Below are 25,848 nucleotides of genomic sequence, written 5' to 3' on the forward strand. Positions count from 1 at the left end.
GTGATTTAGAAATAAGAAAAAAACATACAGGAAAAAATTAAAATAATTATGTAAAGACGTATTTTAGTATACACCAGCCAATGTGCTAACTTAGAAAAAAGAGAAATCCTAGGAAATATATGAGCTATTAAAATGGGTCAAATGCAAGTAGAAAGCTTGAGACATATATTCTTTTTTTTTTTTTTTTTTGGTCCGGTCGTGGGGCCTGATCTCTGGGCCTGGGCGCTGTCCCTCAGCTCTTCAGCTCAAGGCTAGCACTCTACCACTTGAGCCACAGTGCCACTTCCGGCTTTTTTCTTTTTGCTTATGTGGTGCTGGGAATCGAACCCAGGGCCTCAGGCATGCAAGGCAAGCGCTCTACCACTGAGCCACCTTCCCAGCCCTTGAGACATATATTCTATAAAAGTCTGGAAGGAGCTGGGCGCCAGTGGCTCATGCCTGTAATCCTAGCTACTCAGGAGGCAATCTGAGGATCGTGGTTCAAAGCCAGCCTGGGCAGGAAAGTCCGTGAGACTCTTATCTCCAATAAACCACTCGAAAACCAGAAGTGGCGCTGTGGCTCAAGCGGTAGAGCGCTCGCCTTGAGCTGAGGAGTTGAGGGACAGCACCCAGGTCGAGTTCAAGCTCCACCACCGACCCAAAAAAAAAAAGTCTGGAAGGATTAAAATGTCATCTTTAAAGTGACCAGGACCAGAAATTTTTACCAATGAATTCCATCTAAGCAATTATTTACAAAATTATTTAAATTATTCTAGGCCACAGAGAAATATTAAAATCTCTGTAATTCATCTTGTGAATCTAGGATTACCTTAGCCTCTAAACTTAACAATTAAAGTACAAAAAAATACGTATGTTATAATTCAGTTACATTAAGTAATACATAAACTTCAGCTATTTATCAAAACATTTTGGTAGTCAGAAGAATGTATTCCAGAAACAAGAATGGTTCAATACTAGGACACAGATTATAACTAACTGCATGGATGAACTTTAGGATCAGCCACAAGTAATACCAAAAAGTTTAATGGTTCCAAATAAGAATTAGGTAATTTAGTAGCCAAGTATTTAAATATAAAACTTTCTCATAAAAGCATTAGTACACAGAGGTAACCTTGAGACTGTAAATATACGTGTATTTATGTATAAATAGAGAACATATATCCTGCACCCAGTCAAGTACACATGGCACACAAGTCTATGCACACATGCCGGCTTACCTGTTTGGGAAGTCGGAACAGGGAATTCTTATAGAAGATGTCCTTGGCCTGGCTCCAGGTGCCATCGATGATGACAAGTGTGGAAGGGTAAACAGGGGAACTTGACAGAAATTCTTCCAAATCAGTAGCTTCAGCCCCTGGATATAATATTAATGTTCCAGACTTCTGGCAAACAGTTGAAAGCTCAACATCTCTAAAAAAACGTTTTTTGTAAGTACATCTTTATTAGGTTGAGGAGAAAACAGAAGTTTCATTATGCTTACTAAATCCCTAATAAAAGTCTCCCTCCCCAACCTTGCTATGCACCAGTGGCTCACGCCTATAATCCTAACTGCTCAGGCAGCTCAGATATGAGGACTGTGGTTCAAAGCCAGCCAGGCCAGAAAAGTCCATGAGACTCTCATCTCCAATTCATCACAGAAAACAGTGGAGGTGGCATTGTGGCTCAAGTGGTACAGTGCTAGCCTTGAGCAAAAGGAGCTCAGGACAGTGCCCAGGCCCAGAGTTCAAGCCCAAGGACTTCCCCCTTCCCGCCGCCCCCCCCCCAAAAAAACACTCCTCTGTTAAGTCATCTGGCTAAGCTGATACACTGACAAGTCTCTGCTGACCGACCGTCACTCATCGCTGTCCCCACCCAGGGCTCGGGCCCAGCTGCAGTGAGTGTCTTCGGTTACCTTTCTCCACTGAAGCGACGGCCAACCTTCACTGTGCACTTGTCTTGGGGGAGGCAGGCCACCAGCAGAGGGACTGTGCGCAGCACCTTGCTCTCCTTTGAAGAAAATGTGGTAGGACGTGAACTCTTACTTCTAGCAACACCTTTATAACTTTTATGACAAGGTTCAGCATGTAGCTAAGTGGCAAGGTCCTTCCTGAGTACTAAAAAATTAAAGACTCTGATGGCGAGTATTTGATGTAGAACTTTATGTATAACTTTCACAGTAAAATACTGGGTAAGGCTTCTCTGACTTATTAATGCTAAACATAATGCAAGAATGACGTTTTAGCATATGTTTACAGTTTACTGATATGTTAAGGGAGCATTAATCTACATAGTGGCGAGGATTATAAAAACATAAATTTGTGTCTGACTACACCGAATCAGATTCTGACAAGCTTTTTATTTAAAAAACAATTACATTTTGTACTACATCAGATTAAAGATACTTGCCTAGATTGTTATGCCCAAAAAATAAGAAGCTGCTCAAAAAGCAAAAGAATGAGCATGTCAAAGACAGACGCAAATTTTGGCCCAATGGCCAAATGGTATGATTTGAGTAACAAAAAAGTGACTATAACCCAAAATATAAAAGGATCCAAAGTAATACAAATAGTTTCATCAGTAAGTGGGGTGAAGGATGGCATTTTCCACCTGGGACAATTCTAAGCAATGAACATGCACACCCTTTACTCCAGAAGGGAGGCTGACTCTCACCTCTCCCTGGGTGAGAAATCTGGTGACTACTTCTGAGAATTCCATTAGTTTAACTACAATCAGTGGTTTTCAACATCCTAGCTTCCATACTAGGAACGACTTTTCTTTTGCCACAAGTTCATCTTTAATCCTCAGAGCCAGGTATCAAGGGCATGTGAGTTTTAGAACACTTTCCACTTTCACACTTCTTACCATGACTGTGAGACTCAGACAGAGGCTCATTTACCAACCTATTTTTGTGAGTGTGTCTGTGTCTGTTATAGGGCTTAAACTCAGGGCCTGGGCACTGTTCCTAAGCTCTTTTGCTCAAAGCTAGCTCTCTACCATTGATCCACAGCTCCACTTCCAATTTTCTGATGGTTAATGTGTGATAAGAGTCTCACTGACTTTCCTACCTGGGCTGGTTTTTAAACAACAATCCTTAGATCTAAACTTCCTGAGTAGCTAGGATTACAGGTATGAGCCACCAGCCCAGGCTTACATTGTCTTGATTTATCAATTTTAGATTTTTTTTACAAACTATAAATTATCATTGCCATCATAGCTAACATTTTATAATACACATGATTGTAAGTGAGATACAGCAATATGAATAGGTTCATACAATGTTTGCAGTTAGACAGCAAAGAACTGTACCTCTTATTGTGTTCATTTTACTGAGGAGAAGACTGAAGTTCAGAGGTTACAGAGCTGTGAGGATGTGACCTCAGGCAGTGAGGACCCTCGCTCTTAACTCCCACCCTGAGCTGTAGTCACAGCACCTCACAGAAGGCTAAGGGTCTGGTATTCTCCTACCACCGTTTATTCTCATGTTTCATACCTTTTCAGCTAAAGCAGTGAACACTTCCTACCACTATGGGTAAACATGCCCTTTCACAAAGGCCAAACAGCTGGAGATGACCGTTTCTGTACATGTGTATCCACTCTGTGAGGTGCTCCACCAGTGGCCCCTGTCGGCTTCCCCCCCGCAGCTCCCCCTCACAGCCTGTGCACACCACCTCACATCCCTTCCTTATGGGAGGTTATGAAACCACCACACCCTCTGTGCACCAGTGCGCACAAGCAGGATAGAATTATTTTTTTAATTTATTTATTTTAGGATAGAATTATTGAGCTAGATGTAAACCAGAAAGTCCTTTCAATAAGGGAAAACGATGAAAATGTACTCTTTTCACATCGTGTGTACTTGTTTATACAAAACTGCAGCACGTACATTTTTGGATGATCAAGTAAACTGTGGATTTACCATAGATTTTTAAAAAATAAAAAAAGAGAAACACATTCTGAAAATTTAAAAGTCATCACAAATCAATGAAAATACCACCTGAACAGCCATCTGATATCTGGAACCACACAATAAGGAGAAGACAGAATACTTTGTACACCATAAAATAAAAGCAGTATTCACCATCAACACTGCAGAGAAAGCCAAGGACCAGTGCTTCATGTCTATAATCCTAGCTACTCTGAGGCTGAGATCTGAGAACTGCAGTTCAAAGCCAGGCCCAGGCCAGGCAGGAAAGCAAAGTAGAGCTGTGGCTCAAGTGGTACAGGGCCAACCTTGGGCAAAAGAGCTCAGAGACAGTGCCCAGCCCCCGAGTTCAAGCCCAGGACCAGCATGCAAGCACGCGCGCGCACACACACACACACACACACACACACACACACACACACACACACACACACACACACACACACACACACACACACACACACACACACACACACACACACACACACACACACACACACACACACCACTGTAGCCAGCAAACTATTATCTTATGGAAATTTGAACATACAATGTTGTAAGTTTAAATGGAGTAAAATAATTCTAGCAACCAAACTGCCAGACTCCTGACAAAAAATATAGTTGTTAAGTCTGGAAAACAGGTTTCCCAACAAACAGAGTATTTAATACTCTGCAACAAAACAAGGAATATTTCATGGTTTGAAGAAAGGTTAATTTCTTAGCTCTAAAAGTAATATAGACTCTGAACTTTAAAAAATAAATAAATAAAACTACCGGCCAATGGTGGCTCACACTTGTAATCCTAGCTACTCAGGAGGCTGAGATCTAAGGGTTGCAGTTTGAAGCCAGCCCAGCCAATAAAAGTCCTGAGACTCTAATCTCCAATTAACCACCAGAAAACTGAAGTGGAGCTGTGGCTCAAAGTGGTAGAGCACTAGCCTGCCTTGAGCAAAAAGCTCAGGGAAAGCCGGGCACCAGTGGCTCACACCTGTAATCCTAGCTACACAGGAGGCTGAGATCTGAGGATCACAGTTCAAAGCCAGCCTGGGCAGTAAAGTCCATGAGACTCTTATCTCCAATAAACCACTAGTAAACCGAAGTGGTACTGTGGCTCAAGCGGTAGAGCGCTCGCCTTGAGCTAAAGAGCACAGGGACAGCGCCCAAGCCCAGAGGTTCAAGCTCCACAACCCACAAAAAAAAAAGCTCAGGGAGGGGCTTGGAAGGTGGCTCAGTGGTAGAGCGCTTACCTTGCATGCATGAGGCCCTGGGTTCAATTCCTCAGCACCACATAAGCAGAAAAAAAAAACAGAAAAAAGCCGGAAGTGGCTCTGTGGCTCAAGTGGTAGAGTGCTAGCCTTGAGCTGAAGAGCTGAGGGACAGTGCCCAGGCCCAGATTTCAGACCCCACGACCGGACCCAAAAAAAAAAAAGCTCAGAGATAGCGTCCAGGCCATAAATTCAAGCCCCATGAACAACAAAAATATATATAGTATATAATATACACATAATACATTTTACTCCTTTTCCTAAAACCAATTTGAATATAAAATTTAAGTTCCTAAATACTAAAAAAATTTAACCACTAAGTCCGTTTTATATCATGCATTGATTAGCTTTGTAGTAATTCTAATTTATAGTTTCTGAAGACTTCCATCCTCCACTCATCTAATCAAAACTTACAGAAACACCCAAACTTTGAAATAGTGTCTTAGTTTCACTGTTTTTTCTTATTTGTTTTTGTTTTTTTTTAACTAAAGCTATATAAAGCTTGTGGATTAAACAGAATAAATTTCTAAATTTAAAATTGTTTGCCACTCACTTTTACTTGTTTCAGTAATTAAAGAAAACTGTCTTTCTTAGAAATCTTAGAGGGTCTATCTGTATTTTTATTTATCTTTTTGGTTCAGTGGAAGTTGAGTTGTACAGGGGAAATAAAAGGTGATAAAACTGAAAAACTTACAGAAACATAGACACTGGAATATGTACAATTAAATAGAATAGTAAAAAATTACTTTACATTTTCACATGTAACATATATCATAAAATATACATACTTGTTCTATTCATGTAAGAGAGCAGAAATTTACTTACTTTTTGAGACTAAACATCAAAATGTAGAAACGACTTCTTCTTTAGCAAGAAAACCCACCAAGCAACATAGGCTACAACCAAAATTTGCAAAGCAATGATTTTCTTAGGTTTTTTTTTTTTTTTTTGGGTCACTCATGGGGCTTGAACTCTGGGCCTAGACGCTGTCCCTCAGCTCTTCAGCTCAAGGCTGGTGTCCTACCACCTGCGCCACAGCGCCACTTCCGGTTTTCTGGTGGTTCATTGGAGATAAGAGTCTCACGGACTTTTCTGCCCAGACTGGCTTTGAACCTCCATCCTCAGATCTCAGCCTTCTGAGTAGGTAGGATTACAGGTGTGAGCCACCGGTGCCTGGCTCTTAGCTCTTTATTCATAAAGCTGCATCTTTACATCATATAAAATTGTTGAAGCGCTAAACGTCTACATTATTCATAATTCTTGTTAAACCTTATATCTCTAAGAACATCTGAGTATCTTATATAAAAATTTTTCCTCAGAGGAAATGTAAGAAATGCTAACGAGCTGCGGGGTGAACATACTTACCTGTGTGCTTCCTTCTGTGTATTTATTCTCTATGTGACACCCCACCGTATCATTTATAAAAGTGAACTCACCTCTGCTGGATGTTGAATTATGTACAGGTGAGTGGAGATGCTGAGAGGATGTGCTGGGAGAAATGGACACAAACACACCTTAACAGGCCGGCTGAAGAGTAAGAAAAAGAAGAAACTTGTAAGCTGTAAAATACAACGGCAAAACAGCATCCATTTATGGCCCAAGATGGTCAACTCAAACTCAGTACTTGTTACCTTCACTCACTGGCTGGCGTTCCAGCAACTGACCACACCTCCAATGCCCAAAACAATAGCCTGGCACTTGAACGTAATTCAACTTCATTAAAGAAGTTTGACAACTGAATTCTTTCAAAATGAAACACCAAGAAGAAATGTCATCAATCACACTTCAGACATAAAAATGTAGGAATCTGCCTTCCTAGTGTGGCCTTTGTAGGATTCCACAGTGGCCCGTGCGGCCAGAGCCAAAGGTGCAGAAGGTGACAGGCAGCTCATCAACCTCACCTTCAGATATTTACAAAGTAGACCTGGAATTCAGATGCAGCTCTGGGCTATGTAGTCAGATCTGTCTCGAAATAAAGAGCTCGTAGCAATAAGAAGCTTCGTGGGCTGGGTACGTAACTCTGTGACAGAGCACTTGTTTAGTCTGCACAAGGCCTGGGTTCAATCTCCAATACAGAAAGAAAAGAATGAAAGAGAGGGAGGGAAGAAAGGGAGGAAAAGAGGCAGGGAGAGGGATTTTTAAAAAAAGGGAGGAAAAAAAAAAAGGAAGAGGGAGAAGGAGAAAGACAAATCTGGCAATTCTCCTATATCATTAGAAGTTGCAGAGAACAATGAGATGTTAGAATGTAATTGCCACCTAAAAATAAAGTAGTCTAACTAAATTCAGCCATCGGTTAAGACAAAGAGTTTATCATCTGTGTGAAGAAGCGGGAACAGTGGCCACTACTTACATTTGCCCAGAACTATATCCACAATATGCACTACTCACTTATTTCCCCCTTTGGAATTTTTTAACTTTGTGGGGTTTTTTGGTGTTGTTTTTCTGGTCCTGGGGCTGGAACAGCATGTGGGTTGCTGTCCCTGAGCTTCTTTTGCTCAAGGTGCGCTCTACCACTGGAGCCACAGCGCCACTTCCAGTTCTTTTGAGTAGTTTAGTGGAGGTAACTGTCTCTGACTTGGAACTATATCCTTAGATCTCAGCCTCCTGAGTAGCTAGGCTGTACAGGTGTGAGCCGCGTAGGCCCAGAGACTTTATGGCTGTATCTTGCTTTTTCATAGTTTCTATTTGTTTGTTTATTTGAGACAGAGTCTCACTAGGTAGTCCAGACTGGGCTTTAAACTCTACCTGCTCACCTCCCGAGGTATGCATTGCCATGCCTGGCTTTCTTTACCATGGTACACAGCACAGGATTAAGACCAAATTTTAGAAATACACTTCATTTTCTTGTCCTTAAAGGAGTCCCAAATCCTTTCCTCCATTTACTTCACTGCACTGTTATCGCTTCCCCCACAATCTTTCCAATATGCTTTCAAAAGTAACATACACTCAGTAAAGAGAAACATCAATTCCTAGCAGTACTTCCTCAACTCTTCTCTTCCAACTGCAAAGTTAAGGAGCCACCAAGCGAATGAGGATTGAACACAAGCAGGTGGAAGTTTCTGAAGAGAGAGACCTCACACACGACAGTCCTTAAAACTGCTCACCTCAAGACAAGCAGACATCGTCTGGCAAAAGGAAAAGGAAAGCAAGCTATGGATTAAAAAGTGTAAAGAAATTACTGCCCTGCGTCTCAAGAACTTCTGTTTGCCAAGTAAAAATAAAGACAGTCACACTGATCATTTATATAGCTCATTATTATGTGTTGTAGCAAAACAGAAAATCTAGAGTACCTCTGCCTCTTAAGAGTACCTGGCCTTGATATGCTGCAAAAAGCACGACTTAAAATCACTGTCCACCTTACGTATTAAATGAAAATATATGAGTAAAAGCACTTTGTAACTTGTGAATTCTCTTTAGATAACAAATTTTAAATGAGATTTCTTGAATATATTATCTACACCCATAAGGACCAGAACTGTGAATTATTAATTTAGGGCAAATAAACTTACAGAATTAATGTGCTTTGATGTTCTTTGAAGAAACTTCTATCAAAGGGTTATAATATCATATTTTTCTTGGGGAAAATAAACCAAACATTTAGAAAGTTCTACAACTTCTAATGGAGTCTTGAGATTAAAGAAAACTTCCCTTATTGTCATCTATGCTCAACTTTGAAAATATGACCAGCCTGCACGGTGATTTAGATCACTTAGTTTTGCACGGGTAGGAGTGAAGTGCTTCAAAGAATGAACATTCTCTTTAAATAGGAAAGAACAACTTAAAATCTTTCTCTTAAGAAGATATTCTTGAAATGCAAAAAAAAAAAAAAAAGGTCATTTTCAGAATCCTTAAGTTTTCACTCTAAAAAAATACCCAATAATTGATTTATTTCAAGTTTACAGAAAGTTTGTGTGATAGTAGAACTGGTGGCCACAAAATACTGTATGTTAGGTAGAACTGTATGCTACCAAGTTAAAACAAGATACGTACCACACCGAGGAGGAGGCTACCATAATAACTTTTTTTAATATAAGTATTTGTTAAATGGGGTGTGAATTACTTTTTTTGGTCGGTCGTGGGGCTTGAACTCTGGGCCTGGGCGCCGTCCCTCAGCTCTTCAGCTCAAGGCGAGCGCTCTACCACTTGAGCCACAGCGCCACTTCCGGTTTTCTGGTAGTTCATTGGAGATCAGAGTCTCACAGACTTTCCTGCCCGGGCTGGCTTTGAACCGCGGCCCTCAGCTCTCAGCCTCCTGAGGAGCTGGGCTGACAGGCGCGAGCCGCCGGCGCCCGGCTGGGGTTGGGTTCATTGAGGGTCTCGCGTGCGCCCCCCCGCCCCCCCCGCCGCGCAGGCGCAGGTGGAGCGGCTCCGTGAGGGGCCGCCGCGTCCCGCCGCCCGCGCGCGCTCACCCGCAGCCGCCGCACTCCGGCCTCCGCTCCGCGGGCTCCGCCGGCAGCGCCCACAGCCCGGCCGCGCCGGCGCCGGCGCCCGCCGCCTCCGCGTCCTGAGGAGCCGCCGTCCGCTCGGCCCCGGGAGGCCGCGCGCCGGGGTGCGGCGGCTCCATGGCCCGGCAGGGAGGCTCGGCGGCCGCCGGGGGGCGCCAGGCGCTGAGCGCACCGCCGCGCGCACGCCACGCACGCACGCGCCGCGCGTCCGCACGTCCGCCACGCGCGGCAGGGGCGGGGCCTCGGCCCGGCACCGCCCACCGCGGAGAGGACCCGGTCGAGGCCCGCCGGGGCCGGAAGTCCGGACCCGCGAAGGGCCGCGGGCGGGGCCTCAGCCGGAAGTCCGGTGGCGCTGGCCGCGTGAGTGTGCGGAGAGCGCCGTGGGTGGGCCTTGCACGGACGCTCCCGCCTGCGAGGTTCACCGTCAGGCCCGAGCGGCGGCCGCCGGGGTGCGCTGCCACCGGAAGTGGGCGGGAACGGCCTGCGCCCGCCCCGGGGACCGGCCGAGGGGGGGTCGTCGGGAGGACCGGCGGGGGCGGGGGGGGGGAAGCCGGGCCCCCCTCAGCCGGGCACCCCCAGCCGGGCACCCCCCAGCAGGACCCCCCCCGGGCACCCCCCAGCCGGGACCCCCCAGCCGGACACCCCCCAGCCGGACACCCCCCAGCCGGGACCCCCCAGCCGGGCACCCCCCCCCAGCACGGCCCCGGGAGCTGCCCGGACGTTAGACTGGCCGGGAAGCGAGGGAGGCGCTGGGGCCGGGCCTGCGCCGAGGAGGAACAGCAGGGGACCCCCGGGAACCCCCCGGGCAGCGCGGCCCCGAGGTCACCGGCTCGGAGGCGGTCACCCCCCCCCCCCCGCCTGCCGGAGCTCACCCCGCGCCGGTCTCTCCGCAGGTGCCACGTCCACCCCGGGAGACCCGGCCCTCCGCGGAGAGACCGCCCGGTGCCGGGTCGGGCGGCCCCGACGAGGCCTGCGGGGAGGGAACGGGGAGGCCCGCCAGCCCGGGGAGGCCCGCCAGCCCGGGGGCCCGCCAGCCCGGGGGCCCGGCGGCACGCCGTTTACTGTCATCTAGGAGGTTAATGAAGCAAGAAGCAGGTTAGTTCATGAGGGACACGATAATGCATTTCCACTTGTGACCAGAGATGAATGGTAGGTGGTGCTTCATCACCCTGTTTCTGTGAAGTGGGCTGGGCAGGCCCGGTGGTAGCCGGCCGTGGTTGGACCCGCCGGGCAGGCCCGGTGGTAGCCGGCCGTGTCGGACGCCGCAGACGCTGCACACTGTAACTCGCATGTACAGAACACACTGCTCGTCCTTGTTCTCCTACGGCTCTGCGGCAGATAAACCAGGTGTCACCGCCGGTGTGTGGCGGATGAGGGGGGAAGCGCCAGCCTCTGACCAACGAGGTGCTCCGTCCCCATCACTGCGGCCGAGTGTCAGGGCCGCCTGAGAAGCCCCCCGGCCTCTGAGCGCCCCTCAGCCCCACACCGCGAGGCCGTCATGGATAAGGCACAGCAGGACGGGGCGGCGGGTTAGCCATGCTTCATACCAGCTGATTTCATGATAAAGTTACATTCCTTCACCAACCCATTCAACACTGGATGATTCACCCGGGTGTGTCTTCAACACAGCTCCTGCAGCAACTGGATAAAGAGATGCCCCGCACAGACTCTGCAAAGAGTGCCTACGCTTCAGCTTCTCGCCAGCCTCACTCTGTTTTCAAGTTCCCAAACAGCTAATGGTTATGCTGCGCAGGCAACAAATATTTTTAAATTTCTTGCGGAAGGAAGTTTTAAAAATCACAAAATTGCAAATGCAGATGTGGCTCTTACCCAAAAAAGAGGCAGTTCAAAAACAAGCTAAGTATTCAAATACTGTTAAAATATCAGAAGCTGGAACGCATGAGTGCTCTGGGGTGGGAGTCACCTGTGGGAAATTTCACATTTTATGTTCTAGACACACATTCTACACAATGACTCTATTCATTGGAAATGCTACTATGTGGCCATATGGTGGATGATTTATTTTATTTATTTTAGAAGAGCTGTGGGTGAGTTTAAGAATAGCCCAGAAAATAACAAGCTGAAATGTTTTTCTTCTGAGTACCATGTTTCTTTTCTAAATATATGTTTTAACTATTTTTTTTCTTTTTTGGTACTGGGGTTCAAACCCAGGGGGTTGCACTTGCTAGGCAAGTGCTTCACCATGGAGCTACATCCCAGCCCAAAGTACAGTTTTACGTTTAAAAAACACACACACACACACACACAAAAAAAAAAAAAAAACGCGCCCCACATCAGGTCACACCTGTAATCCTAGAGACTGAGATCTGAGGATCGTGGTTTGAAGCCAGCCTGGGCAGCAAAGTCTGTGAGATTTAATCTCCAGTTAACCACCAGAAAACTGGACATGACACTGTGGCTCAAGTGGTAGAGTGCTAGCCTTGAACAAAATCTCAGGGACAGTGCCCAGGCCCTGAGCTCAAGCCCCACATCTAACAACAACAACAAAATCATTCATTCTTGAACTCAAATAATAGCTTTTGAATACAAGTCACCAAATTACAACTTAATATGATAACATATTAGCAGATAGTAATTAACTTTGACTTTTAAGTATACAGTTAAAGTCTCAACCGATTTGTTTTAAAAGTCATTCCTACTACAGAGCTGGGAAGGTTGCTCAGTGGTACAGTGCTTGCCTCACATGCACCAGGCCCTGGATTCCAGTCCTCAGCATCACATAAGCAGAAAACACCGGAAGTGGTGCTGTAGCTCAAGTGGTAGAGTGCTATCCTTGAGCTCAAGAGCTGAAGGACAGCGCCCAGGCCCAGAGTTCAGGCCCCACGACCAACACACACACACAAACACATACATTCCTACAAAAAAAAAATACAGTAGCCAACAACTACTATGTAAAACAAGCTGATAGTTGAAATACTTTTCTTTTTTTCTTGCCAGTTCTGAGGCTTGTACTCAAGGCCTGGGCACTGTCCCTGAGATTTTTGCTCAAGGCTAGTGCTCTACTACTAGTAAGCTAGCGCTCTGCCAGTGAGCCATAGCATCACTTACTGCTTTTTCTGTGTAAGTAGTACTGAGGACTCGAACCTAGGGCCTCGTGTATGCTAGGCAAGCACTCTACCACTAAGCCACATTCGCAGCCCAAGTTAATACTTTGTATGTATTCAGTCAAACTAGTATTATTCTAACACAATATAATCCATGATGAAGAATGTAAGAAATTCAAAATAGCTTATAACACTCAAAGTTTAGAAATGAGTTTCAGTATTAGTGTTTGATATTAATATTTCAAAATTAGTATTTGATATCTGAAGGTTCCTAATATGTAAAAAACTAAGCCATGTGACATACCCTGAGGGTCTGAAGCAAGAAGCTGGCTTTCTGTTTGAGCCCCCAATTACAATACTTGCTAGCTAAAATTCAAATTTTTCAAGTTTTTCCAAAAACAACAACAAAAAAAAATTTTCAAGCCAAAAAAATCACGATGAAGAGCCAAAAGTCAGCCCCGCTCTGAAGTCCCGGCCCTTCCAGCCCACGGCCAGCCGCCTCCACCTTCCTGCCTCCTCCCACCCCAGCTCTCTTTCCAAAGATGGCAGCTCTGCATGCTCTGCTGGGCTACCAGCTTTGGAAACAGACCGTGGTTCAAAAGCGCTCTTATGTTTCTCAACCTTTCTGCAATAACCAGTTAAAATCAGCTTCCACGGAGGAATTCAAAGATCACGAGTTCCACGTGCCAGTCAACTTCCCAGTCCAACCGGGGTCTGACTACCAGGGCAGGTTCCATCTGTCTCCCTCTTCCTCTGACTGGGCGTTGAGGGGGACCCAAGCCTTTGAACTGCAGGCCTCTCCGCTCACACGCTGTGAGTGCTCTCCCTGGTGGCATTTGGTTTGGCACACTCAAGGTTCAGAGTGCTTCACCTTCATTTGAACGCACACAGGCCGGCCCTCCTCAACCTGTGTGTCCTCCTACCCATTTGCTTGTCTGCCTGAACGTGAAGTCACTTGAGCCAGACCCTCAGGGAGAGGGTCCCTCCCCTCACCCTCCAGCAGAATCTCTCCTTTCCACAGAACATCTAAAGCTCTTCTTGGCTTTCTGACCCCATTGGGCCTTCGTGAACTCCTTGTGTGAAATGACATCCCCTCAGACCTTGAGGAAGAGAGGTGGAGAGGCCACACAGCTCATCGCTACCCTAGAATTGCTGGCTCCCCCCCCCCCAATCACAGCTTCTCTCTGAGGAAATCTGAAAAGAAGAAATCGGCCAGAAGAGGGAAGCAAAGAACCCAGATCTCCCTCACCATGCCAAGCCTGCCTGCTGATGCCAGTGTTAACCGGACGTCTTGGTGCCTTTGAAATACCGCCACCAAGTGCAGATGTGAATCACCCAGCCTCCCCATGGGTAGTGGTCCTGGGCCCCTTCAGAAGGAACTCCAAGCCCCATGCCCACTAAGAATTCATTCCTGTGTCCTGGCAGCATGTCAAGACTCTGCAGACCTTAGCAATTCATTTCCTGCTTGCCACGTAGGAAACGGTAGGCACAGACTTCCCCTTTCTGCGTCCTTTCATGTGCATCCACCCTATAATGTATCTTATTAATAAAACCAGCGTTAATATTGAAGTTTTTATGATAAAATATAGCTATGAGGAAGTAAAGTTTTTCCTTGATAACTATGAACTGTATCTCCCTGTCTGCAGGTAGCTTATTTTGTTAACGTAACCTCAACTTTGAACCTGTGTGTGGGTAATTTTTACAAGACCATTTCTTGGCAGTTGGGACCAATGGAGCAGATGGGGAAATGAAGGGACACTTAGTTTCTTTAGACAAAGATTTAAGTTCTTTGGGGTAAATACTTAAGGATATAAAAAGATAAATCAACCAGGCACTAGTGGCTCAAGGCCTATAATCCTATAAACTCAGGAGGCTGAGATCTGAGGATCTCAGCTCCAAGGCTGCTGGAGCAGACAAATCAACTCTCTTCTCTCCAACTAACCAAAATAAGCCAAAACTAGAGGCATGGCTCAAGTGGTAGGGCACCATCCAGGAGCAAAAAAAAAAAAGCTAAGTGAGAACTCCAGGCCCTGATTTCAAGTAGCAGTAGCTGGGGTTACAGACCTGAACCAGTCACTTAAAACTGTTTTGCTTTGCTTTGCATTACACTGCACAGGAACATAGTATATTTAATTATTTTATCTTAATGTAGTTTAACCTCCTTTAAAGTGCTTATACATCATTTCTTTACAGTTTATCCCCAAGTACCTTGTAGATGTTCTTGATGTTGTGAATGGATTCTATGAATCTTTAATATCACTGTTACTGGCATTCTCTCTCCCTGTTCAGGCAATACATTATAGATGAACAAGTATGACTTTTAGAGTCAAATGAACCCAGGTACTCTACTTACTAGCAATGTAATCTTAGGCTGTTTCGATCTCTGAAGGTCAGGATTCTCATGAACACAAAAAGGAGTCATAATGCCTTAGCTATATAGCCTTCCTGTCAAAATGTTTTCAGAATGTTGTTTCTCGGAGAGAGACATCAGTCACAAAGCAAGCATTCATTGAGAGAGAATGAGATGTGTGTGTGAGCACAGGTGAGCATGTATGCATACCCAGTAGGAAATTCCCTTATTACCAGAGCAGCAGAATGTGACTCAGTATAAAAGGAAATAGCAGTGTTAGCAACGTTCCACCAAGTTGGGAAAAAACATTACTAGTCCCTTGGGTAGGTGATAAAACTCACACCAACACTTGCACAGGAAAATCGTAGGCTGTGTGTTGAGCATTGAATCATGGGCACAGAGATTTAAAGAGATAGAGCCTCAGAACATGGGGAATATGAACCTGTTTGCTCATTTAGACAGAATAAGCTACATATGAATTTTAGGTTTATTGACTTTTCCTACTACTATAATAAAACACAGGAAGCGTTCTTAAATAAAGTAACTTACTCTGTGCTGTTTCTCAGTAGGGCAGATGTCACCAGAAGTGAGTGTACAAAATAAGAAAGAGAAAGTAGCAGTGGCTGGCGAAGGCTCTAATTCTGCATTTTGTTTCTTACACACACACAAAAACACCTGGAGGGAGCCTCAAGGCCTAGCCGTGCAGCACGAACACTTTTCAAATGCACGGCAACTGGAACGCCAGCTTCTGCTCAACACCTGCTCTCAGAAAACTCTCTTCCCGAGATCTCAGACACTACTCACTAAGAGTAAGAGAAGAACGTTCGATCATCTTGGCCTGGACTCACCGTGAGGAACACATTTGGTGTCATGATCAGGTGCACACACATGCAAACACTCATTTGGGAACGCATAAGGAGCCCTGTGTAAACGCGGGCCAGCTCACGTCACTCAACTCCCAACACCACCCAGTGCCTGCCCAGCTCACTGGGGAGAGAAACCCGGCCTCCCCTGCTCTGGAAGCCCTTATGCCACCAGTCCCATCCGGCTCCTCCTCCTCCCTTCCTTCCCTACAGTCCTGTTGGCCCTGATTTTCTTTTTTTTTTTTTTTTTGTCGGTCGTGGGGCTTGAACTCTGGGCCTGGGCGCTGTCCCTCAGCTCTTCAGCTCAAGGCAAGCGCTCTACCACTTGAGCTACAGCGCCACCTCCAGTTTTCTGGTGGTTTATTGGAGATAAGAGTCTCATGGTCTTTCCTGCCCCGGCTGGCTTTGAACCGCAATCCTCAGATCTCAGCCTCCTGAGTAGCTAGGATGACAGGCGTGAGCCACCAGTGCCTGGCTCTGATTTTGTTTCTAACAGCCAGGATACTCCTCTGTTTTTTTCTGGACTATTATCCTCCAATAGCCACATAGCTATTCTTAGAGACATCAATTCTTTGAGGTCTCTAACCCAAAAATACCTTGCCATAGAACTCTTTGCCCTTTTCTAACACAATGTGTATTTTTCTGTATCATTTATATTTCTGCATTATTTATTTAATTGATCGGTCATGGGGCTTGAACTCTGGGCCTGGGTGCTGTCCCTCAGCTCTTCTGCTCAAGGTGAGCGCTCTACCACTTGAGCCACAGCGCCACTTCCGGTTTTCTAGTGGCTAATTGGAGACAAAAGTCACAGGGACTTTCCTGCTGTGCCTGGTTTTGAACCATGATCCTTAGATCTCAGCCTCCTGAGTAGCTAGGATGACAGATATGAGCCACCAGCCCCTGGCATCATTTATATTTTTTGAATGGTTTATTTCCTCTGGAATGCACACTCCATGGACACAGATTTCCACCAGTTTATCCACTGCTAATGTGAACTGAAATAAAGCTCTCAGAAAAGAAGACTTAACCTTGCCATGTGGGACTTACTCTTTATTCTCTGTTATTTCTTCCACTAAAGTTGTGCTGTTCTTATAAGCCACTAGACTGATTTCATAATTCACTCACAAAACAAGATCCACAGATGGAATTATACTGACTTTTTTTGTGGTAACTTGCACACCTGTTTCCTTTGAGACTGTGGGTGTGTGCATGTGTGTACCTTACTAGGGGTGCCATGAGAGACTGAGTTGTCCTTCTGCCATACTGACTGTCTTTCCCAGCATCTGACATCTCAGTCAAGCAGAAGCTTCTGCAGATAGTGGAGACAGAACCCAGCCACTGGGAAACACCGAAGGGAAGTTGAAACCAGGGCTCCAAAGAGACAGACAGACAGAGACAGAGCTATAGATTCACTTTTAACTTCCTAAGTTTCTTTACCAACTTTCTGTTAGGGTGAGATTCTCTTTTTTTCTTTTTTCTTTTCTTTTTTTTTTGTCGGTTCTGGGTCTTGAACTCTGGGCCTGGGTGCTGTCCCTCAGCTCTTCAGCTCAAGGCTAGCGCTCTACCCCTTGAGCCACAGCGCCACTTTTGGCTTTTTCTGCTTATGTGGTGCTGAGGAATTGAACCCAGGGCCTCATGCATGCAAGGCAAGCGCTCTACCACTGAGCCACCTTCCCAGCCCCCGAGATTCTCTTTTTAAGTAATGACATACAAACCTCAGATGCACTGACTGAGCATCTGGACCCATCAGAGCCAACAAAAATGTTTCCGTAAATAAATAGCACGCTTCTACATTTTCAGAGGTGCATTCTTAGACACATGAGGAACCAAGTCCATAGCACAGAGACGAGGAGGGCAGGGACCACGTTCACTTCCGCCCAGCTGTCTTCCTTCCGATTTGACATTGCCCTGCCACCCAGAGAGAAACTCCTGCCTGAGCTGTGCCCATGGGGAGAGGAGGACACAGCATGTGCAGGGAAGATGCTTCCAGGCAGATAGGACTCTCTGGCGTGATCTGCCTGGGGGCAACCTCTCTTCTCGGCAGGTTGAGCATTCCCGTCCTCACTAAGCCAAGGAGTCTCATCAGGAAGGAAGGATGGCTGGGGCCGAGGAGTTTCTGACTGCCTCTTTTATAATTCAAGGTTCACATGTCCAGTCTGACCCGTGACATTCGACAGTGGAAAATGGAGACAGAATTCCAAATGGAAAAGGTATTCCTAGGATTCTCTTACTTTGGTTTTGTGTGAACACCCTCCCTCACATGGTTTACACCTGCTTTTGGTATCATACCTACATAAATTATTTTACACATATGAATTCCCTCAGAAATTTCAGCTGTCCAGGAAACTTATCGAACCTTAAACTTAAGCTTCAATGCTTCCCATTTGCTTCTGTGACAACCTAATTTTGCCCTAATTTCTGTGTATTTTTCATGCCCCTAAAATCTGGGATCTACCCTCTGTTTTCAGGGATGTTCCGGCTTGTTAGCTGGTAAAGGTCCGGTTGGGAGTTTTGGAGACCCAGTCTGACAAGGAGCCCTGGCTCTCTTAACTTTTGACGATTGTGTTACAAATTGAGGAGATGCAGCTATGACATTTAAAGAAACTTCAACACGCCTGGATGTGGTGTGCATACCTCAATATATTTAAATATTTGATTCAGAAAATTTGTGAAGTTCTTGCCCTGACCTTGCCATGACTATAAATTCCATTATAATTGTAATATACTAAAGCTACAGAAATGATAGAAAACCTAATCCAACTCGTATTAATTTCACCATTACCCCTTGTAATTGTAGACACACAAAAATAGTGACTTAAATTATCCAATAGTTTGGCTGGGAGATGAGGGTTTGCTACAATGATTAATTCCCCTCATTTCCAGAAGCAGGATACATAGTTCTTAAAGTTGTCAACCAGTTCCAGCTGAGCTGGGAGCACTGTGTGGGGTAAAAATGTTTTTAGTTGTTGGAAAACCAGGCAATGAATAAACAAAATTATCATCAGGCATGTCCAAGCAACATTGGATCCAACTGATCAAAGCTCAACTTGAACCAAAAATGAGGTCATGTCAGGTGAGAAACTAATGTATAAAATAAAAATCAGTGTGTGTTCTGATCTGAACCAATTATTGGATAAACAAATCAGGACGAGGAGAGGAATCTCCCACGTAGAAAGATTCCAAATAACTTAGGTAGACATTCCATCCGCAGGCTGGAGACCGACTTGCCAGCCCCTGACAGGTCTGCCTTCCATCCAAATCCAATCTAAGAAGGAAAGTGAAAGAAATCAAGGCTGGCAGGAACAGTGATCAACCAGGTGATAAATGTCGACCTGGCACGATTTGAGGAAAACAGTACTTAACCTTGAAGACAAATTCAGACAACTCAGAATTGGGCACATTTTACAAACAGATGGGTATTCCTCAAAAAAAAAAAAAAAAAGTTTACCCACAATGGGTTGGAGCACATGGAATAACTAAGTGTACTGGGTATGTTTAAAGAAATCCTAGGACATAAACAAAAGACTTTAAGTAAAATCAAGATACCTGAATAAACCAGAGATCTGGTTAATAATATATTAATATTGATTCAAACTATATTAACCAATATATCATAGGAGAAACTAGAGACAGTGCCTATGGGATCTATACCATCTTCTCAATTTTTCTGTAAATCTGAAAGACAGAGTTGAGTTTCTAAAGCTGTCAGTAAAGAACCTTTGCATTCACACCTCACATAATACTTCCTATATAGTCAAAACAGGTTTGGAAGACTAATAGATGTTACCCTAGACAATTTATGCTGCAGGCAGATTTAATTCCATTTAGCCAAAGTGAAATAAGCAACTAATTAAATTAATTTAATTTATGGTTGGCCCTGGGTATTAGATTTTTTTTTTTTTGTCGGTCGTAGGGCTTGAACTCTGGGCCTGGGCGTTGTCCCTCAGCTCTTCAGCTCAAGGCGAGCGCTCTACCACTTGAGCTACAGCGCCACTTCCGGTTTTCTGGTGGTTTATTGGAGATAGGAGTCTCATGGTCTTTCTTGCCCGGGCTGGCTTTGAACCGCGATCCTCAGATCTCAGCCTCCTGAGTAGCTAGGATTACAGGCGTGAGCCACCAGCGCCCGGCGGGTATTAGATTTTTAAAATTTAATTAGGAAAAAAATTTAAATTAAATCCAACACTAAATGTTTCTTTCAATTTCTTCTATTCAGTCGAATGATCAGAGCATACAGATGCTATGAAACATGGTTTACCATGTACTGATGGCTCACACCTGTCATCCTAGCTACTCAGGAGGCTAAGATCTGAGGATCACAGTTCAAAGCCAGCTGGACAGGAAAGTCCATGTGACTCTTAATTAATTAGTTAAAAAAAAAAAAAAAGTAGAGCTAGATCTCAAGTGGTAGACTGCTAGGCCTGAGGAGAAAAGCTCAGGGACAGTGCCTAGGATCTGAGTTCAAATCGCAGGACTGGCACAAAAAAAAAAATAAATAAATAAAAGGGGGCTAGCAAGGTAGTGGAGTGCTTGCCAATCATGCACAAAATCCTGGGTTCAATCCTGAGCACCACAAAAAGAAAAAGAGTAGAAAGAAAGGAAGGAGGGAGAGGAGAGAGGGAAGAGAGGGAAAGAAGAAGAAAGGAAGGAAGGAAGGAAGGAAGGAAGGATGGGAGGGAGGGAAAGAGGGAGGCAGGGAAGGAAGGATGGGAGGGAGGGAGTAGGAAGGAAAGAAGGAGGGAGAGAGGAAGGAAAGAAGGAAGCAAGCAAAGAAGAGCGATTCCATTTGGAAGAATTTTTTTATCCGATATAAGAATTGAAATTAGGGCTGGGAAGGTGGCTTAGTGGTAGAGTGCTTGCCTTGCAATGCATCAGGCCCTGGGTTCGATTCCCCAGCACCACATAAGCAAAAAGAAAAAAAAAAAGCTGGAAGTGGCGCTGTGGCTCAAGTGGTAGAGTGCTAGCCTTGAACTGAAGAGCTCAGGGACAGCGCCCAGGCCCAGAGTTCAGGCCCCACAACCGGACCCAAAAAAAAAAAAAAAAAAAAAAAGAATTGAAATTAATATAATATAAAGCTGAAGTTTTATAAAACTTTGTTTTATGTTCAAATAAGACTGTCTAAACTTGTCATTTTCTGGCAGCTTTTATCCATGCATTCAAGCATTTCACGGGCACCTTAGGGTGCATTTATAATGACATTCGCTTAATGGGAGAAGCAGATGAGTCAGATGACATCCCAGGCTCCCTGTGAGTCAGCGGAAGAACCATTCCACTGACTCATTATCTATCAGCCCCAAAACAAGTGTCAGGAAAATTATTTAAGCAGAAACCTTTGAAATAGTAAAAAAAAAAAAAATGAATAAAATAAAATTAGCCATTTCCTACTAGTCTTCAACTTAACTCGATTGTTTGAGACCAAACATGGGAGGACTTCAAATGCCTACTGACGCTTCTAAAATGTGATCCGAAGACATAGTTCTTACCTTTAAAATACCAGTACCTATTGCGTTTATGGTCGGTTTAGGGATGGAGAGCAATAACCTAACCACATATAGCTGAAATCCTAGGCCAGGATCCTGTTTTTGCACCTGCGGAGGTTCAGAACCACGATTTGAGGCAACTCAGGCAAAAAAAATTAAAAGGTTTGCATGATTCCATCTCAACTGATGGCCGGGCAGTGTAGTACATGCCTGTCATCTCCAGTGGCCAGGGCATTGCAGTCAAGCCCAGCCCAGGCATAAACTGAGACCCTACCTCATATCCAACCAGTGCAGAAGAGAGAGAGGTGCTAGAGCAACTGCTTGGACCGTGTAAGACTCTGTGTTCAACCCGTGGTTCTTCAAACAGGAGGGAAGAAAGAGAGAACAGTTAATTCTTATTCCATGCCCTAAACTCTCAACTCTTAAGAATATCTGACCACTGGATCTTACGTCTTTCTGTAGTGGTGACGTTTCTCATGACACCATACACTAGAAATCAAGCACCCATATTTCTGTGCAACACTAAATTCTCCTAAAACTTGGTTCTCCGGGATATTTCAATATAACATGGACCCAGAAAAACTTACGAAGTACAGCACAGCATTGGGCTGACAGAATGCCTACCAAGTAGCCCTTTAAAGCGTTGTGGCTGTTTAAAATGAGTGGTAGGTAGAGAAATACGGAAGGGAAAGCCGTGGGCACCCGTGCTGCGGGAAGCCTGCAGACTCCCACACCCTGTGGGTGGAACCCTGCAGGACAAGAAAGAATCAAGCAAGCTGCAGATTCTAATCAAATCCCCGGTTGCCTGGCTACAGGTCGTGAAGAACACAAACACTTTTTATTTGTATCTATGCTAATGCTACATAAACTAATAAGACCCTGGAATCTTTTCCTAAGAGTACCTGTGGGTTTTGTTTCAAGTATAAACCTTGTTCCATCCAGAAAATGGGAATTAGCTCTAAGAAATAGCCAAAGGCTTCACTGGAAAGATGTTGTGTTGTGGCTATTAATTACCTTTCCTTCTCCTTCTCATGATATCTCATAGGCGTGCCAGAGAGGACTCATGATTGGATGACCATGTGCTTTCCTCCAGTGGAGTCTAAGAACGACTCTAATCACCAAAGGAAGCCCAGTTTCATCCAGTAACTGTTCCATCCCTGCTTCATCAACTAATTCCTATGTTCTAAGATCCAGTAATAGTAAGGCAGATGATTGCGATCAGCATACTGTATTGAATAACATATTGCATCAAATAAGAAGTCATGTATCTTTTGGGTTTTAAACCATTTGGCTGCAACACTCTATTTTTTTTTTAATGGAAATGTGTCCTGGGAGTGCCATGAATTGAAGTCAGAGCTTTGTACACAGCAAGTATATTCTGTACCGCTGTTAGGGCTCCTGACCAAAGAAAGGCAATTTAAAAAATTAACATATTTCACTTGCAATATTGTGAAGACCAACACCATATTCAATCAAGAAAGCCTTGTTCTTGAAACAACAAAATATGTGCACACCTCTCTATCCTCCTGTGTGCTTATACTTATCAAGTGTTTTGTTGTTACTGTTATTCTGCAAGTCCTGGAACTTGAACCCAGGGCCTGGGCACTGTTCCTGAGCTTATTTTGCTCAAGGCTAGCGCTCAACCACTTGAACCACAGCACCACTTGCAGCTTCTTTTGGGGTGGGGGTGGTGATTAATTGGAAATAAGAGTCTAATGGGCTTTCCTGCCTGGTTTGGCTTTGAACCAGAACCATGATCCTCAGATCTCAGGCTGTTGAATAGCTAGGACTCACCAGCACCTAGACAAGAGGGTATTTTTTTCAAACATCAACAAGCGTATTTCATTGTGTCATCATATATTACTTAATATACTCCTTAGGTCAAAATTTTAAAAAAAAAGATGTCATTCCAAAACTTTCAGCTCCTAGGGATAAAAGTGTAAGTTAGACAACAGAGGGATAATGATGTTCAGTTTCCTTCTTAAGTCTCAGACATTTCTACTGATCTCAGTGCTAACAGAAAAAAAGAAGGAAGGGAGGGAGGGAGGGAGGAAGGAAGGAAGGAAGGAAAGGAGGGAGGGAAGGAGGGAGGGAGGGAGAAAGGAAGGAAGGAAGGAAGGAAGGAAGGAAGGAAGGAAGGAAGGAAGGAAGGAAGGAAGGAAGGAAGGTAATTGGAAAAATGAGGCTGAACATACTATATGGGTAGGATACAGTCTATTCATTGTAGTCTATTATAATGATTCATTGTAGCCTGTTATAATGATTCATTGTAACCTATTTTAATCCTGACATAAAAACAAAAATTTGCAACTGACTATATTGCTGTTGCCGGTGGGAATTTAAATGACTAAATCCACTCAGGGTAACACAGAGGAAATCTTAGAAGTGCTTCTCTTGAACAGTGGCATCTTTGAAACAGTTGTAGAACTGCAGGTAGCAGGGATTTACATAAGAATTGACTGTCTTCCTAGGTCCGCTCCTCTGACCCTATTTCTAGCTGTTTGCTCTCTCCCACTTGCTTTCCCTTCCTCCCTCCCTCTCTTCCAATTAAAACATCTAGGCAGTGGGAGTTCTAGAAGTTCTACTAAATAATAATAAACAGCAGATAGCTAATAAACGACAAGCTTCAGACTCAAAGCACTACAGACACCCAGAGGTACGGATGGCTGTACCCTCTCCCGGCCCCATTTTGGTGTAACACCCTTGACCCACTGCAGATGAAGGAGATACAGCTTGGATTAAGGTCTCCGGAAGGGGAAAGGAAAGTCAATAAATGATGGGTTGCAAGTATCTTAATGGATAAATACAACTCTACTCCCGCTGGGGGAACTGATGACCTGTTTTGCTAAAATTGTTTGCTAGCTTATTAATACAATTTTTAAAAGCATTTAACTCTTTGCATGATAGATGGCAGCGATTTAAATACTTGAGGACAATTCATGATGTAAAACGCTAACTTCGAAATGTCTTTGAGGAAGACTGGAGAAACACTTCCTCTTTCCTCTTATTACATTTTGCTTGAGCTAATTCCAACAGTAATTTTGATCTATTAAGACAATAATGAGCTCTAGGCAGAGTAAATTGGATAAGAGAAAATGCTAACTGAAATTTTACCAGAGTTAACCCAGAGAGAAGGTAACGCGAGCTCCAATACACACACAAGGTACTGACATTCAAGAACATAACATTCTGTTCTTATTCTTAAAACTAGTTCCCAACCCCTCATACTTTCTCCACGTCTATTCTGATGCTAACTGGCTGTACCCTCTTGAAGCTGCTCCAAGTGTATTCCAATCAGGATTAGATTAGATACAGCCTATTTAGGATGGGATAAGGAATCTCCCCCAGCTAAATGGGCCTGAATCAGGAAACAGCGATAGTATACTCTGAGCTGTGAGGATCCTGCACATAGATTCTTCTACTGAGGAGCCTTGCAGACTTTTCTGTTTGTTTTTGTTTTGGTCAGTTGTGGGGTTTGAACTCTGGGTTTGAACTCTGCGGTCTTCAGCTTAAGGTGAGTGTTCTACCGCTTGAGCCACTGCACCACTTCTGGTTTTCTAGTGGTTCACTGGAGATAAGAGTCTCACGGACTTTCCTGCTCAGGCTGGCTTTGAACCGTGATCCTCAGATCTTAGCCCCCTGAGTAGCTAGGATGACAGGTGTAAGCCATCAGCGCCCAGCTTTCTTGCAGTCGTTCTTATCTGGGCCATATTGGAACTGCCATCTTCCAAATCTCAGGCCATCACTTAAAGTAGAATGGCAGGCACATGCCACTTTGCCCAGCTACGGGTGGGAAAGGGATCTCAGATGCTTTTCTGATTGGCTGGTGTCTAGCTTTAATCTTCTCAGCCTCCCAAGCAGTTAGGATTATACTAGTCGTTGTGCTAATGGTAATTACCTTTATAACTTATTTCCAGTTAAGCCAAGAAGGCCATGGTGGTTCAAGCGTGGAGACCCAGCCCTCAGTGTGGGCCTGGCCCTGAGTGCCATCCACCTCTTAGCCTCCTGCGGTGGGTAAGGCCGGGTAGACCTCTTATTTGCCTTTGGGAATGAACTTTTCTTTCATTGTCTGTAAGTTCTGGAATGGCAGCTAATGTTGCTGTCTTCCCAGGTCTGTGACCTTGGGCAGTAGGTTCAAGGCTGTGTGCTTGCTCACTTATGAAATGTCTTATTAATGCCCAGGTGGAAGGAACACTATAAACACAAAATATTAACTGTCCTTATCTTCAGGACTATACACATAACAGGAGATATTTAACGAGGCACATAAAGCGGCACCATTTTCCCAACCTTATTTACAAATACTTGTGAGGGTCTTCCTCTCCCACCGGAGCAAGGTGACCTGTTTAAAGTTGTGTAGGAGGGAAGGGGTGGGTGCCTGGCCTAACTTGTGCCGCTGACAGACAAGTAACAGTTGCAAAAGTGCTCAGGGTTCTCACTCACCAGGAGCCAGACCTCGAGCCATTCGCCAAAGGGCATGCT

The 25,848-nt window shown here is 44.7% G+C and overlaps 1 protein-coding gene and 1 long non-coding RNA gene across 3 annotated transcripts in view; one reads left to right on the forward strand and one right to left on the reverse strand.

Annotated features, from left to right (window-relative positions):
• The window catches only part of Dtwd2 (DTW domain containing 2), a 136,624-nt gene extending 126,894 nt beyond the window's left edge, over positions 1-9,730 (reverse strand). Inside the window, exons 1-4 of the mRNA XM_070031542.1 lie at positions 9,576-9,730; positions 6,603-6,693; positions 1,892-1,986; positions 1,218-1,410 (exon numbers count right to left, since the gene is read on the reverse strand). Coding sequence (XP_069887643.1) covers positions 1,218-1,410; positions 1,892-1,986; positions 6,603-6,693; positions 9,576-9,730 — 534 coding nt within the window. The remainder of the gene's footprint in view (positions 1-1,217; positions 1,411-1,891; positions 1,987-6,602; positions 6,694-9,575) is intronic.
• Positions 9,731-9,985: 255 nt separating this feature from the next.
• On the forward strand, positions 9,986-22,778 carry LOC138833168 (uncharacterized). Of its 2 annotated transcripts, none has more exons than XR_011373824.1 (4): positions 9,986-10,060; positions 10,505-10,706; positions 18,031-18,099; positions 22,412-22,778. It is a non-coding gene; the product is annotated as an uncharacterized lncRNA (long non-coding RNA). The 2 variants fall into 2 exon arrangements; XR_011373825.1 differs by lacking the exon at positions 22,412-22,778 and adding an exon at positions 18,358-18,562.
• Positions 22,779-25,848: the final 3,070 nt, after the last annotated feature.

The sequence above is a fragment of the Dipodomys merriami genome, unplaced genomic scaffold (assembly GCF_024711535.1).
Source record: "Dipodomys merriami isolate MVZ:Mamm:240054 unplaced genomic scaffold, mDipMer1.0.p SCAF_201, whole genome shotgun sequence".
In the NCBI taxonomy this organism is placed as follows: Eukaryota; Metazoa; Chordata; class Mammalia; order Rodentia; family Heteromyidae; genus Dipodomys; species Dipodomys merriami.